Here is a 16,415-nt window from a genome sequence, read left to right as displayed (position 1 = left end):
CCTTTCAAGGAATGTCTTAAGTTATTAAACTAGAATGTTCTAAATCTAGGGTACGTCTTTTCTAAAAAAATAATCTGAAAAATACATGAATATTTCAGTTTATCCTTCTTTAGTCAGGGCTCTGCCTCAAGTACTTTGTCCAGTTCTGGGTATCACATTTGAAAGATTCACAATGGAAGAGGAACGAAGAAGACTTTAAAAAGATTAGAAATTAAGTCTCATGAACAGACATTGATAGAGGTACATGTTTGTAAGAAAAGATTGAAGGGAAAAAATTATTGCACTCTTCAAAAACTTAAAAGGATGTCACGTATAGAATGGTCTTGTTCTTGAATATAGGATACAGAATAACTGATTTTAAATTAGGGGAAAACTGATTCCAACTGAATGCTAGAAAATAGCTTCCTAGCAGTAAGAACATTTTATGGAGAAAACTAACACAGATGGCAGATGTTCCTTTGCCAGATGTGTTGAAACAGAGGCTAGGCAGGTATCTGTTTGGAATACTTTATTTTGGATTCCTACATTAAACATGAGTTTGTACTTGGTGATCTAAACAGTCCCCAACCTTGCCTGCTTGGTGGTTTGGGGGGGAGGGAGGGATCTGTGCGAGTGGCAGGCTTGTGCAGGCACAGCTCCATTTGTGTGAGCCGCAGGCGTGAATGGACTTTCATACATGAGCACGAACACCTGCCACTTGTGAGAATGGAGCTTTGCATGCCAGCACACGCACCTCCTGCTTGTGTGAATGGAGCTACACGTGCCAGTGCAAGCGCCTGCTGCTCATGCAAGTGGAGCTACGCATGTCAGAGCAAGCATCGGTTCCGAACCTGGTTTGTCCCAGTAGTGGGCTGTGGCCCAGGAGTTAAGAGACATAAATGGTACCTTCCTATTCTTAACTCTCTTACCTTTAATACTGAACTCTAATTTCAAAACACACATGCAAATCATATATTTTTCTTGAAGTTTTATTCATAAAATAGAAGATAAAGCATTTCCATCCATAGAAACGTTTACAAATGATATTCTAAAAATAAAGAATACAAACTTAGAAATTAGTTGGAAGCAGCCACCATGCTTCGTTCTGTACCAGTGATTCAACTGACATCTTAACAAAATGATGAATAACTCCATGGCAAATTGTAGTTGGACTTTAGTGAAATGACATTAGATAGCACCAGACCAATGAATCTAAATTCAAGAAAAGGGCAGATCCAGGATGATGCTAATGAACTTTTTTTTACTTCTAGAGCCTTGGTTTAGTTGTTTCTCTTAGACTAATTTGATGTACCTCTAATAATGAGCTGAGAATAATACTGACAATTATTTTAGATACAGAATATCAGAGCCTAGGTCTCTTACCATAGTAGATTGCATCCATATAAAAGGTTTCTATGTAATCCATGTTTTGGGATCATCTCATTGCTGGCAATAATGGCTTACAACTGGCTTTTTGATTGCTTCATAGTTTTTATAAAATAGTCCAATTGAAGGTTGTGAGCACAATTTACAGTTCTGAACCCAGAAAAAGCAGTGATTGAAGCTATAGGGGAAAAAAAACTATTCTGGGTATGAATAGTTAACATATTCTTTCAGTCCTAGATTTAAAGAAATTCATTTGCTTTTATAATTTGTAAGTTAACCGTTTTAGCTTAGCATTATATACTATATAATAAAGCAGGCAATGTCTGGACAAAATCAACAAAGTTACAAACTGTTGTACAGATTTAAAGCACCCAATTCTAAAGTGTTACACTCTTGTTTTTTTCCTGAAATTGGGTAAGTTTCAAATAAAAATTTTGCCAGAGTACCATTAGTACATTGAGTACCCAACCTTACTCTACATAATTTTTCAGTAAAAAAACAAATATATTAATTTGCCCATGGAGCAAGTTACGTGAACAGCAGAAAGTCTCTTCTCCCTTTGGGTATATCTTTGGTTTGTCTTTAAAAATCATAATTCATGAAACCATCAGTAAATTACTGAGTTGGTTCAGGAAACAATTTTCAAGTCACAGGTAAAAAAAACAACCACCTGAAATCATAAATTATTTTACTTATTGAAAAAAAATGAAGCATGGATAAGTATAAATCATAAGATTGAGGTACAATAATGCTGAATATAGTAATGTGAAAATAAACAGCATCACAGAAATACCAGAGTGGTGTAGGATACTTTGACCCACATATAATTCAAGGTGTTACAGATAAAGTAAGTACCTACGTGAGACTTCAAACAGGATAGTAAGAATAACAAAAATGAAGGTAAGTGAAATATGACAAAAACTTCAAAAAGTTGCATGCAGTAAAGCTATAATACATGAAGTTATAGATAAGGAATAGATTAATCTGACAAGGATTTACTCACTCTTCAAAGCCTCATATGATCCCCATTGAGTCCATATACCTATTCTCCATGAAGATAGGAAGACATTTTACATAAGTTGCATAGGAAACCTAATTTGCTTAGCTTTTTTACATTTCATTCAACTTTCTATTTCCAAGTTTGTTTCTACTTGGTATGAAACCTGTCAATGTTTAGATCAGGCCTGCACAGCATCTGACCAGCCAAGCAGCTTCATGCCGCATTCCAGCATTCTTTAAAAAGTCAATAAATTCACTGCCACTCTGAAAGACATGCTACCGAACACCTGCAGGCCTCACTGCCACTTCCAATACTGTCACCAAAGAACTAATTGGCACATCACAGATTGCTTTGAGTCATTGTGGCACAGTGGCTAGAATGCAGTATTGTGGGCCAGGGATCCCCGGTCCGTGGCATGCCAGTAACCAGGCTGTGCCAACAAGCGAAGCCCCATCCACAGGATGTAGGCAGCATGCAAAACCACGCTCCCTTTGGTCTGTGGAAAAACCTTTCTCCACGGAACTGGTCCTTGGTGCCAAAAGGGTTGGGGGCCACTGTTCGATCCTGATGGGCTCAAAGTTTTCTCAGCCTTCCATCCTTCTGAGGTCAGAAAATGAGGATCCAGAATATTGGAGGCAATATGCTGACTCTAAACCGCCCAGAGCACTATGGAGCAGCATATAAGTGCTATTGCTATTTGTGGCCTGCACTTATTTTATCAATGTGGTCTTTTCTACCAGCTGTGCAGGCCTGGTCTAAATATATATGGATCTTAGTACCCCTGACCATGGTACCCGTGCTCCTGGGAGCTATAATTCAGAAATGCTTAGTTTCTTACCCCTGGATTGCATAATGAAAGTAACATATCTAAAATGATTATAGAACACGCTGATGGTGCATTTTCTGTACTGCAATATAAAGAAGTGTTTTGTTTTGAGCAAAAATATCCATGATGGTATTTTCTTCAAATATGATAAAAGCATTGAATGTATGAAGTTTCCAAAGAAATGTGAGTACAAAGAAGGTGCTTCTTCCATGATGTCACTGCTGTTTCTTTGATGGAACCCGAGATCTTGCAATCAGAATGGGAACTACAGCCAACAAAGCAATCAATAGTGCCCAGAAGGGCCGATAGAAGAGCCAGCCCACTGAAATGGTCAGCAATGAGAGAGAAGTGGCTAAGCAAAAGGCAAATGCTTTCAAACCAATGTTAACCAGATCCCGGACAACTGGAAACCAATCCACTGCAATAAGGAAAAATAAAAATCAATTTAATAAATAAATAAATAAATAAAAATCTCATTGGTAAGCTTATAAAAGCAAACTGTATCTGCTTTAAATCTAATCCAATGCCTACCGAATTCATTGAAATTTCATCTGTACAGACTATGGACCATTAAAGGAAGAAAAAAACAGACTTTTACCTAAGTATGTTTTCAGCACTCAGCAATAAAGAATAGTATTATTATTCAATTCTCACCTTAACCACAGGCTTTAATTAGCTTTGATTAGTACTTGGTTTTCATAGCTTATAGAAACACTTTACTGTAACACAGTGCTGAAATAACTAATTGCTTTCCCCCACATTCCTATGAGTTATCTCATCTAGAGAATTGAGACAATTGAAATACCCTCTTCGATTCTATCCCTTGGACTATTCATTTAACATAAGCATGAGAAAGGAAAATCTTTATTTCCTGAGTCAACATTTGAGCCCAGGAACAATATTCAGCTTCACAGCAATTATTAATATTCTTTATCATGTTAGATGACTATGTTTCTTAGACCTGAAGGTGAAAGTGGAAGCAGTATACTCCGTCCCATATTTGGGTAGACCAGGTTGTCCTAATAAGACTGGTCTCACCAGAAAAACACTTAGACCTGAAGGTACTTCAGTACAACTTTTGATTAATGCTTTATTTAGAAATCAAACTAGGGGGATAGTGGCAACACTTACCCAGGGTATGAATAATTCTGGTCATAAGGCTGATGCCTAAAAACATAGACAACCATCCAGCTGCACGTAGGCCCCAGGTTTTCATGCTGTTACTCTCATGTTCCTTCTGAAATACTTCCTAAAAATATTTGATATTTAGTTAGCACTTCCAGTCATATACTTGGTATTTTATCAGCATCCAATCATGCTAACTCTTTTGATCAGCAGGATACACAATGCAACAGGACACAATGCCGAGGCTGCTGGCCTGAACCTATTCCCCTCCCCTCCATAATCTGCTAACATATTCTAAGAGGAATGCTGGTTTCAAAATTATTTGAACAACCCTAGGTTACAATCTCCTGCGCGAGCTGCACTGGCTCCCGGTGGTCTTCCGGGTGCGCTTCAAGGTTTTGGTTACCACCTTTAAAGCGCTCCATGGCTTAGGACCTGGTTATTTACGGGACCGCCTACTACCACCAATAGCCTCCCACCAGCCAGTACGCTCTCATAGAGAGGGACTCCTCCGGGTGCCGTCAGCCAAACAGTGTCGACTGGCGGCCCCTAGGGGGAGAGCCTTCTCTGTGGGGGCACCTACCATCTGGAATGAGCTCCCCCCGGAGATACGGAGGATCCCGGATCTGCGCTCCTTCCGCCGTGCTGTGAAGACCTTTTTATTCCATCAGGCGGGCTTGGCCTAATTTCTTCCCTTTTTAAATATGTAAATTTTAATCTGTTTTTAAATTATTGGGGTGTTTTAATCAGTCTGGGCAAAAATGATTTAATTTGATTTTATCTGGTTTTTAAATTTTTTGTATTTATGTATTTTATTGTTGGCTGTTCACCGCCCTGAGTCCTTCGGGAGTAGGGCGGTATACAAATCAAATAAACCTAAACCTAAACCTAAACAATTTGAAATTGTTTTGACAAACCATGTTTAAAACTAATTTGATTAGTTGAAAACAAAAGAAATATCGTCAATTTTGTTCTCATGGCATCATCAGAGCATTTATGATGATTCTTCAACTGCAGCTGAACTTCAGATCAATATTTTAAAGACAGGGTAAAATGGATGGAAGAATGAGGTACAGGCAAAATTTATGAATTTTAAGAAAAACAGGTAGAATTTTAAGAAAAACAGATTTTAGAACATACTAATTTTCCTCTTGTTCCACCCTGCAAGCAATCCCTGATAAGCTCTGCAAGGCCCCTTGTGCCATTCTTGACATGCAAAACATTATACATTCATGTCTTTTCTTTGTCTATACACATTACTTTTTTTTTGGCAGAAACTGAAAACACTTTTTAATCCATCAAAATTATCTATGCTGCTAAATGAGAAAGCAAGAAAGCAAGGAGAAACGCAAATGAGAATGCATTCATTTTTTTTGAACTGGAGAAATGTCTACAAATGAAACATCTACACTGATCAGAACCAAATTCCACTAGTAGAACTGGAGAAAAATTAGTTTTATAGGGAAGTTAACCTACACTGATCCACTTACTTAAACTCAGTTTTGCCTACTAGGGTTGCCAATTTAAGTTAGCCATTTAGGTTTTCGGATAAGGCCATCAAGAGCTACATCAGCCAGAAACTGAATAAGAGTTGTTTTATTTGCAATGATGAGCTTTATCTCTGAGCTACAGCCCTTCCTGTCAGTGTGTTATGTGTTTGTCAGCCGAGCGTCAATTCTGAGCGTTACGGTAGCCTGCCAGAGAACTTTATCACTTATCTATAGCAATAGAGATAAGACTAGTCTTTGTGAAACTTTGAGCTACTGCGCATGTCTACATTCTTTCCTTTCTAACTTCCTGATTTATTCTTCTTTTGTACGTCTGTGTGATATGCTGCCGGTAAAGATGTAGTTAGCTAGTTTTTCTATGTTTAATAAAATCCTTATTAGAATATATATATATTTAGGTTTTTCTTTCTTTAAAGTATACAGCATGGAAAACAAAATCCATCCGTCTCTAATTAAGTGCAATTACCCCAGGGGGGAAACGAGGCTGATTTACGCTTCGACACTTCCATTAAGCAATAATTCAAGAGAATGGAGGGGGGAATTGTTCTCCTTTATTTAAGCAAATAGAACATGTATAACTCTTCCCTACTTTTCTCCCTCTACTGATTTGTAACCCTTACCTCAGCTGTGAGCTCTCCAGGATAGAGAATATTTAAGACATCCCCCGATTTGGTTTGGTAAGGAACCAAGTGATCCTCTTGCTGACGAGCAACTATGGTCACCTGAAAAGGGGCCGAAGTGAGAAATTAAAGAAATTTGCACATTGAAATTGGAGAGCTTTATCTAATTACATGAGAAGGTCTTGAAGAAATATGGAACATTTACCATATCTGGTAGAGCTGTGCGTGAGAAGTCTTCACTTAAACCTGCATAGAAGAATGAAACACGAAGATCCCCAACCTAAAAAGAGGGAGAAAAAACAACAACACAAAACTGTTGGACAACTAAAGATTCCCAATGGAAATTTTAGATCCAAGATTCTCATATTCTCTGAACTCAGCTCAAGTAAAAAAGTGCAATTCAGAGTGATTGGGGCAGAGGGGAACAATTGTTTATTTTCCTCTTCCATTTCTTACTTCTGGACGCCGTGGGTTCTCACTATGAAAGAAATAATCCCCTGAGCGGATCACATCTGCATGAGGATCTTCCAATTTTGATAGGCTCATCTGCTTGAAATTATTAATCTTCTCAATGAGGCCTAAAAGTAGAAATAGGAATAAGAAATTATTTTTTTGCCTGAGACTTATGGAGTTATTTGGGAAACTTCAATGAAGCTGTGCTCTTTCAGGAGGTAGGCCCATAGCATAAAATGGGCATGGCCAGAGCTTGGAACAAATAGGGCCATCCTTCATGGTGTCTTGCCAGAAATTTCCTCATTTTATTCCATCTAATAAACTTTCCAAATTCTTCCTATGAAGAAAATGGTCACCAAGAAGGAATATCATAGCATTCCAAGTACCCAAATGAATGCCACATAGACACAAGTTAAGAACATATTTTCTATCATCCCATAGCATCAGATATGGAATAACTGCCTTAAATTACACAATGACAGATTCTTGGTTAATGTTAGAAAAATGTTCCTGATGGTAAATATAATTAAACTGCAGAAACAACCACCCAGCAATATAGTGGATGTCCCTTCACTGAATGTGTTCTTGCACAGCCCTAAAAGTCCATTTGTCAGAGATGCTTGATGCTGAATTCCTGCACTGAGCAGAAGTTCAACTCAACAGCTTAAAAATAGCTTTTAATTCTACCATTTCTTAACTCTCCTGTCTCACCATGCCAAATTAAAAAAGGAAAAAGCAGGCATGGTGGTGGGGAACAGCATGCCTGACCTAAGAACCTACAGACAGACTTAGCTAACATCCAGATAGGGATGCCAAATATCTCATGCATAGAATAACTATACTATGCCTTAGAACATAGTACTTAATCGAAAAGCCCATGAAATATTTTGATACTGTCTCATGATCTGCTCCATAAAATGTAAACCACGGGAACTGGAAAACTATGATTTAAATTAAAAGCTATTTAACTACTCTTCCAAATGTTACAAAGTTGGGAGGATCCTTAACAAGGATCTGCCTTGTTAAGTATATCTTAGTATGCATATATTTAGACATATCTCAGATCCAAGCTTCATACCCCTGGAAAGGAAGAACTTGCCAACTTGAACATCAGAAGCAACTGCAGTGAAAGATTCAACAGCCATGGCACTGCACAGACAAAAAGAATTACCAGATGAATTTTAGCATGGTGGACACAAAGTCACAAAAGAATTAGCAAATCTTCTAGCTATTAACCACCACAAAGATGTACTCCAGTGTTTCCCAACACAACAACCAACGCTACTTTGTTTAACTTCCAGAATACAATCTCGTGAATCAGTTAGAAATGTTACTCAGATTCTTAATTTAGAATCCTAAGGACAGTATTGGAAGAGCCACAGTATAGAATACTATAAAGTTTACCTAGGGTTTTTATGTCCAATTTCTCGATCAAAATTTCTGCTATTCACAACTTCCGATTTCCATTCCGTATCTAAAAGGGGAGTAAAGAAATAAGAATATGAAGAATACTATCCTGATTCCTTGAAAACATCCCAGGAGTCACAGATCATGGATATTTCCCACTGTCCCTATAATTTTTCAGCTCTTATATGGGAATGGGTACTGGTGAACATCACAGGCAGAATTCTTCTCTAAGCCCATGCTAGTTACGGTTTTTTTTTTCCCCTCGGATTCTACTGTTCATGAACAGACACAAATACAAGACAAATTCTATTTTGAGATTTATTAACAGAAGCATAGAATCCAGATCATGAAAAATAATATTCCCATTCTATATTTCCTAATATTGACTCTGGTTCTAGACTGCAGTCTAAAAGGAACAATAACGAAGTAGAGTAAAGATGGGGAAAGGATTGGAAACTGAGCCTGGTGAGGAATAGTTAAAAGGACTAAGTAAATGTAGCCTACAGAAGACAAGACTGAGAAAAAGTAAAATAGCATATATCTTCTATAGGAAGGCAGGATCTCTTCTCCACGCCATCATCTTCCAAGGTTATTCTCACATTCCTTTACACTTGGAGATTTTCAAATTGAGATAACCACTGTTTGAAGCAGGCCCTTCCCAAAGGACAGGCTTGGGCTGGATTACTATCAAGCCACCTTTCAACTCTATGATTTTATGAATAAAATCCAATGAAAACTTGCTTTCTGTGGTCTGCAAGCACTGAAGTTCAGCTAACCTCGTCATAAGATAAACATCAGTAATGCGGATGCAACATCCTGGCTAAAAAGGACAATATGTTTGTTTCCTTCAGCATTTTGTAATCAACTAAAAAGATTTAACTGCTTGAGAATGCAAATGCAATAAAAAATAATAATGTTCCAAGTTCACATCATAGATAAAATTGGTAACTTTTTCTCTTTCAGTGGTTCTCCCTTATAACAGCTATATGACAGTAGACATTCAACAGACAACTTTTACCATCATTTTTTGTAGCTGCAAGGACAGCTCTTCCCTAGCTGGAGAAGAGGTGCCGGATATTAAAGCCATATCCAGTGACTGTTTTATGAGACAAAATTTTCTACTAGCAAACTTACTGTAAGAATATCTTGTTTCTTTCTTTACTTCACCATCTTCTTCGTATTCTCTACAAGAAGGGGGAAAAACATCATCAGATGAACATAAAGTACTGAAAAGTCCATCATGTTTTACACAATTTTACTATAAATAATAATTTTAGCTAAAATTAGCCAAATTTTTAACTAATTCGTATGAATGTGAATGCCCTCATATAGTGCCCCTCCCCATTACTATCATTTTAAAAGATTTTGTAGAGCTTTAGTAAAACATTTCCAAGGCATAAAAACACAGGCCTTCTTTCCAGAGAAGGAACTTTATAATTAGTTCATTGTTTGATGTTTTTTGCCTACCTCTCTATATTCTTGTATCTTACTACAGCACAATCTCTCTCTTGCCTAAGGCTTAAATAATAACACTTTCCAAATAAGAGAACTAATCTAAATGCATGGGGAAATACTGGGATTTGAGATTAATGAAACTAGACAAAGAAGATGTATTTATCTAAAAGGCAAGTTAAATTTCTCCTGCCTCTTTTCCTTCTGCGACTTGCTAGTTCAAACCTTCACTGCAAATTTCCCTCTTCTACATAAGCTATCTACTAAATACACTTATTCTTGCTAGGCCTGAGAAATCTGAAAGAAAGCCAAAAGTCCAAGTTTCATGCTACTTGCTGCTTCGCTGTAGCAGTTTGGCATCACACACCCAAGTTGAAATGTGGAGGGTGCTGTAGGCATGACAACTGCTGGTTATTTTCCTATCACCTCTCAGCTGCTCATTCTTTCCAGAAGCCCAGAAGCCAGCTAGAAACAAATGACTCATAGTTCTGTATTCATTCACTTTTTATAGCTCTGAATCACTACTGTAGTTGTTATAGGTGAGGAAAAAATAGATACCAGGAGGCTAGATCAAACCATTATTATATTTCCCATGGATAGAAAGGAAAGGTCACTTAGTAAAAATAAGAATAAATATGCCAATATTTGTCTTAATCCTAAATTGGATTACGTAAAATACAAAAATTCAAAGAAACCTGTTCCACTGTCACCATCACTAGAAACATGCACACAGTTTAAGGCAGAGAAAACATGAATACTGTAAACATCTTACTTGGAATCTTCATGTTCAACCCACTGATACATCTCCACCTGACGTTTGAGCTTGACTGCCCGGATAGAGAGCCCATAGCTGGGATCATATAGAGGCTAGCAAATGCAAATAAACATCAGTTGGTAAGAGAACTATTATCTACAAAGGACTTCCTTAGATGTTCAGCATGCACAGTGGGTGGGTGGGGGGATACATTTAATTTTTCGCCACAAGTCACTTAACCTAGCAGGGCAGAGGATTGTTTATGTGTCAAGTTATTTTTGATTCCTAGCAACCATATTTTAAGAGTATAGACAGATGACAATCTATCCCTAACCTGCTCTTTCACATGTCCCAATGTTGCGCTCACCGCCACCGTGAGTCCAGCCATCTTTTTCTTGGTTTATCATTGCCTTTTCCAGGATAGTATTAATTGACGTCTCATCTATCTCTGCCATCTTTTTATATTGCTACTGTTCATTATAGGCGCCATTTTGTTTTAGCTCAGCACCTGGGATGACCTTTGTGGCTTGGGTGGCCTTGCTGGGAATACATATACTCTTGAAGTACACTCCCAATGTCCTTTGCTGATCCCACCAAGAAACAACACAAACCCCCACCAACACAATGAGTCAGCACAAGCAAGACTTGGGGGTGGGGGGAGAAAGAGACAGAAAAAGCAATACATTTTTTTTAAAAAAACTTTAATGTGAAAAGATGAAGCAAGGTTTGGACTAAGGAAATTTACCTTTGATGTTCTAAGGATACCAGAGAAGTGCACAAGTTTCTTGTCATTCTCATGGGATATAATCTGGATGTTGTCAAGCGGGACAACTAGGGAAAGCCCCTCGGCCAAAGAGGAAGCTGTTTTCAAAGCTCGCCCCTAGGAATGATGAAATGAGAAATAAAGTGGTTCAAGCATACCCTTGAAGCAAGGGCTCATCCCTGCAGCCTCATGCTGAAATCACCACACAGAACAGATTTTCTTTTAATGAAAATTCATTTACACAAGAAAAAAAATAAAGTACTCTGGTTGCAGGAACTCAACGATCAACCTTCTCTTCTTTAAATAATCTAACTGACTAATAATATCTAGGAAGGCAGGAAGATAAGCATGCAAGCTTTATGCACTGTTTGTGCAAAACAGCTTACAAAACCTATTTTGTAACTATTTGGCACAAGAAATCATTGAATTAAAAAAATTTAAAAAAAATTTTTTTTTAATTTTTATTTATTTCTTTACAACAAAATATTTATTCGCACACAGATCGCGACGGGAGCTTTACAGAATATATTAACTTCAGTCAAGATATACAAATAAATAACTAAAAAAATCTACACTAACCTTATCCTTTTTTTATTCTATTATTCAACCAAGTATACCATTGGTCCCAGCACTGAAAATATACGGAGTCCTTTTGATCTCTCAAAATTTTTGTTAACCTGTCAGCTTCCGCATATTCGATAATTTTCCCCAGAATCAGGTCTTCAGCCGGTAGGTCTTTCCCCTTCCAATGTTGAGCAAAACATATTCTTGCTGCGGTTGTGATATATGTAGTCAAACACCATATATTCATGCCTATCTTATCTGGCCTAATATTTAATAGATAGTATTCAGGTTTCAATTGTAATTATCATGTATGGTGGACCTGTCCTAAGGCAATCGAATTTTGGAGATCTATACAGAGGTGGATATTAGAAATCACAGGATATTGAATTAAAATTCTGAGTTTGATGCTAAATATAAAAATGCAAAACATCCTGACACAGGATTGTACAGTTTTGCTTGAAATTGCATTAAAAAAAAGTTAGAACTATTCATCCCAAAGTTGCTTTTTCAAAAGGCAGCTGGACTTTCTATCGTTTTTCCTTGAAGACGCTTCACTTCTCATTCAAGAAGTTTCTTCAGTTCTGAGAACTGAAGAAGCTTCTTGAATGAGAAGCGTCTTCAGGGAAAAACAAAGAAAGTCCAGCTACCTTTTGAAAAAGCACCTTTGGGACAACCATGACCTGGATGACTGAGAGTCTCCATAGTCAGAACTATTCACTGGTTCATTCATAAAACAGCATGCCATAAGCATTTTGAAGGAGAAGTGTTTCAAACTTGAAACTGCTGAAATCTGACATTTTGACCCATTCTCTCTCACCTCATTGGTAAAAAGAATGTAGAAAGACAGGGCAAAGGTGGCGAGGCCAACAAGCATCCCTCCAGAAGTCTCACTCAGGCGCTCTAGAAACCCAGGCTTGTGCTCGGTTGTGACCTTCACGTGCTCATTCTTTCCACCCATTTCAGAGAACTACTGAAAAGAACAAAAAGGGAAAGTTTAAGTTTAAGTTTATTAAAATTTATATGCCGCCTTTCTCCCGAAGAACTTGGGGCGGCTCACAGCAATAAAATCACAATAAAACAACAATAATAAATACAATTAAAATTCAGTTTAAAACCCACAATTAATTAAAACTCCCAGAACAGACTCAGGAAAGAGTTACTGAACGGCACATCTGCTACCACCTACTGTTATAATTCAAGTACATGTAGTGCTCAACTTACGACCATTTGTTTAGCAACTGTTTAAACTGTTTCAAGTTACAACAGTACTGAAAAAAGTGACTTATGACCAGTATTCACACTTACGACCATTGCAGCATCCGCACAACCACATGCTCAAAATCTGGGCACTTGGCAACGGGCATGTATTTGTGACAGTTGCACTGACCTGGAGTCATGTGATCACCATTGGTTTCTGACAATCAAAGTTATTGGGGAAGCCGGATTTGCTTAATGATTACATGATATGGCAAAAAAGTTCGCAATATAGAACAAAACTTACTTCACAATTGCCTTGCTTAGCAATGGAAATTTTGGGCTCAGCTGTGGTGTAAGTCAAGGACTTCTATAGAAATTGGCAGGGTAGCAGCAGCTACAAGAAATTCTCTAACTACCGTAGGAAATCCATTAATAATGAAAAACATAGCTTCACTTACTGGGCTTACTAGTGGCACTGAAGTGGCAATGGTGATTTCTCAAGGACAATAGCATATGGTACATATTTGGATTTCACTTGATGAGCAAAAATATGACAGCATAAACTGGGAGTTTCTGGAGGGCAGAAACTCAGCTAAATTTCAATTTGATGGATTATCCATCTATCCACAGATGGGAAAAGTCTAACTTCTTTAACTATTTCCTTGGAAGAACTCTTTCAGTCCAATCCTCCTTCTGCAGCATCACAATTCTGCAATGGCAGAAGAGGAGCAAGACAATATGATAGCATGTGGCACTAATTAGCTTCACCTATGTCACTGATTTAACTGTGACTTAAAACAGAATAAACAGCATTTCAGAGGCCTTCCAAGTCTCTGTAGCATCTTTGGAACAGGTACGCTCAAAACTAGTCTATTTTGTTGCTGATTTTTTGTAGTGTAATCTCAAAATGCTGGATAACACCCAGCCCACAAGTTATATTTGTCTACCTCTGATTTAGCACATTGTATGAATCTTCCTATTAATATTTCTTGCTATCGTCTAGTGTATGCACAAAGATTCTTCAATAAACCATGGAAAAAATACAAATTCAACTAACCTAAGAGCCAGATACCCATATGCTTTCACATACCATCCCAAGCCAAAACTGAATAAATTGCATAATGCTTATTGTAATGCATGACTTTTCAATATAAAGCCATAATATTTATAGTAGCTTCTTCTCAAAATGAGTAGGTTACAGGTTTACATAGTACAATTTAAAATTTGCATTAAGAAAGCAAATAAGAAGGCTATACTAATAAATATATATTATATATATAAGTAAATAATAAGGCATGCTGTGGTCCATGGGATTGCAAAGAGTCAGACACAACTTAGCAACAAAAGCAATAACAAATTTCCTATCATCCGATTTAAAGATAGTTGTAGGCGTGTTTATGCCATAATATTTTGTAATAGTTGCTTAGAGCAACATGTATGGAACAAAGATACGTAATTTTTCAGAGAAGAACATGAAAGTAATCTGTGCACAGAAAGTTTCTACAAACTTTGGATTCAGTTTAGAAGAGGCTCTTCAGAACTTAAGTGGAATGCAACATCCACCTACAACTCTTTGAAAAAAATACAGATTTGTTCCCAAGAATATCTTGGTTGCCATGAAGGCCTCTTTACAGCAGTCACAGAATACTTGAAAAAGACATGGGTGTTTAAATGAGTCATAGTACTCAGGTGTTGTTGTCATGCTTTCTGAAGCCCCTCTTCCAAGATTAATCTGAAGTAATGGTATTATTGTAGCAATCCCTACACCATAGCTAATAAAACAGGATCAAGCCTAAATATCAGAACACAAACAAAAGAAACAAATGCATATTTTTCTTTTTCTTTCTTTTATTCTCCAATTATGTGCCTTCTGAACGAAATCAACCAGCAATAAAACTAAATTAAGTTCTTTATTAGCCAGTTCCTTACTAGCACAAAAATTTTTGATAGCTTAATAAGAAAACTAGACTGATTATTACATTAATCATCACTTTTAATATACTCAAGACATGACTTCTTTAAAAAAATAATTGCACGCACGCCTTCTTAGAAATAAGTTTCATTCAGTTCAAGAAGTTACTTTCAGTTAAATACAGTAACACAACGCTGTAATACAGCTGCTGTTCACACAGTCTCAATCATGTCATTTGTTTACACAGGGGTGGACATTGTTATGGTGAGCAGAAAGTGGAAGGTGAGACACTTCAAAACTTAAGGTAGTAGTGACTACTAAACCCAATCAGAAAAGCCTGTGCCAGAATGCAAACATCGGAATGCATTAGGCCCGTTTTAAACACTGTAAGTGACAACACTCCAGAACAATTTACAAGACGACGCCCTTTTCCATGGGAATGTATGTGCAGATTGGAAGCAGCATGAAATCAAGCAGAAACTCTTACACGCAAGCTCATTCTGTCAAATCGTTCAGCGGCAACCACCTTATCTTTTATGCAGAATTTGGTCGGAAGGGTAACTATTCATTTCTCATGCTTGCCAACCAAAAAATAGGGAGACTCTATCACTACCCCTTGGATAAAGCAAATGCGTTTCTCCTAAAAATAAAAAAAACCTTGCCTGACAAATCGGCCAGCTACCCCATCTCTTTCCTCTGAAATCAGGTGTGGTGGATCGCACTCCTGGCTGTCAACACTCATGAAGGGGTTACCTGTTTCTTATTGGTTGTATACATTTATTTATTAGTATTTCTATGCTGCAGAATAACAGAATATCACAGTGGGAAGGGACCTCAGAGGTCTTTTAGTCCGACCCCCTGGCTCAGGCAGGAAACCCTATACCATTCCAGACAAGTAGCTGTTCTTAAAAATTTCCAATGTTGGAGCATTCACAACTTCTGGTGGCAAGTCGTTCCACTGATCAATTGTTCTAATTGTCAGGAAATTTCTCCTTAATTCTAAACTGAGTCTCTCCTTGATTAGTTTCCATCCATTGCTTCTTGTCCTGCCTTCAGGGGCTTTGGAGAAGAGGCTGACCCCCTCTTCTTCCCATTGCCCCTTCCCATTTGCAAAGTATCTCCAAACTTTTTTTCTTAATTAAAAAAAAAAGGTGGGAAAAAGCCCATACTTACATATATCGGTGTGCTTTGAGCTTTTTTTTTTTTTATAAATGCACCAACTCCCCGAGGTATTCTTAAAAGTGGAAGGAAGAGATCTAATGGCCGGAGGAGATGTAACGCCCAAAGTCTCCTACAGATCAGACGCGAATTTCTCTCACTCTCTCTCTCTTTCTAGCACTCGCGGCAAACTCCGCCCTCCTTCACAGACCTGGGATGGCCAGTGCGCGCGTGCGTGCATATAGAGGCGAAAGTGGGCGTGGGGGAGGGGGCAATATAACCTGGAGCCCAGAGAGAAATAAAGTCCCTGA

The 16,415-nt window shown here is 37.8% G+C and overlaps 1 protein-coding gene across 1 annotated transcript; it reads right to left on the bottom strand.

The window, feature by feature from the left end:
- Positions 1-954: 954 nt before the first annotated feature.
- Positions 955-16,292, bottom strand: TMEM43 (transmembrane protein 43). Its single transcript, XM_034431551.3, has 12 exons — positions 16,120-16,292; positions 12,655-12,807; positions 11,256-11,390; positions 10,529-10,623; positions 9,439-9,488; positions 8,302-8,371; positions 7,976-8,046; positions 6,901-7,022; positions 6,650-6,724; positions 6,445-6,546; positions 4,323-4,440; positions 955-3,609 (listed from the first exon to the last, which is right to left on the bottom strand). Exons 2-12 carry the CDS (start codon positions 12,793-12,795, stop codon positions 3,407-3,409), a joined length of 1,182 nt encoding a protein of 393 aa, XP_034287442.1. The 5' UTR covers positions 12,796-12,807; positions 16,120-16,292; the 3' UTR covers positions 955-3,406.
- Positions 16,293-16,415: the final 123 nt, after the last annotated feature.

This window comes from Pantherophis guttatus, chromosome 2 (assembly GCF_059756535.1).
Source record: "Pantherophis guttatus breed Tessera chromosome 2, ASM5975653v1, whole genome shotgun sequence".
Lineage (NCBI taxonomy): Eukaryota > Metazoa > Chordata > Lepidosauria > Squamata > Colubridae > Pantherophis > Pantherophis guttatus.
This window is presented reverse-complemented; position numbering and strand designations above follow the sequence as displayed.

Excerpts from the sequence above, each read along its gene's own strand:
- TMEM43 (XM_034431551.3), bottom strand. The coding sequence starts at position 12,795 with ATGGGTGGAAAGAATGAGCACGTGAAGGTCACAACCGAGCACAAGCCT. Across the intron at positions 8,047-8,301 it reads ATTGGACATAAAAACCCTAG|TGCCATGGCTGTTGAATCTT; the intron begins GTAAACTTTATA and ends TTGTCTGTGCAG. Across the intron at positions 6,725-6,900 it reads AGAACCCACGGCGTCCAGAA|GTTGGGGATCTTCGTGTTTC; the intron begins GTAAGAAATGGA and ends CCCTCTTTTTAG.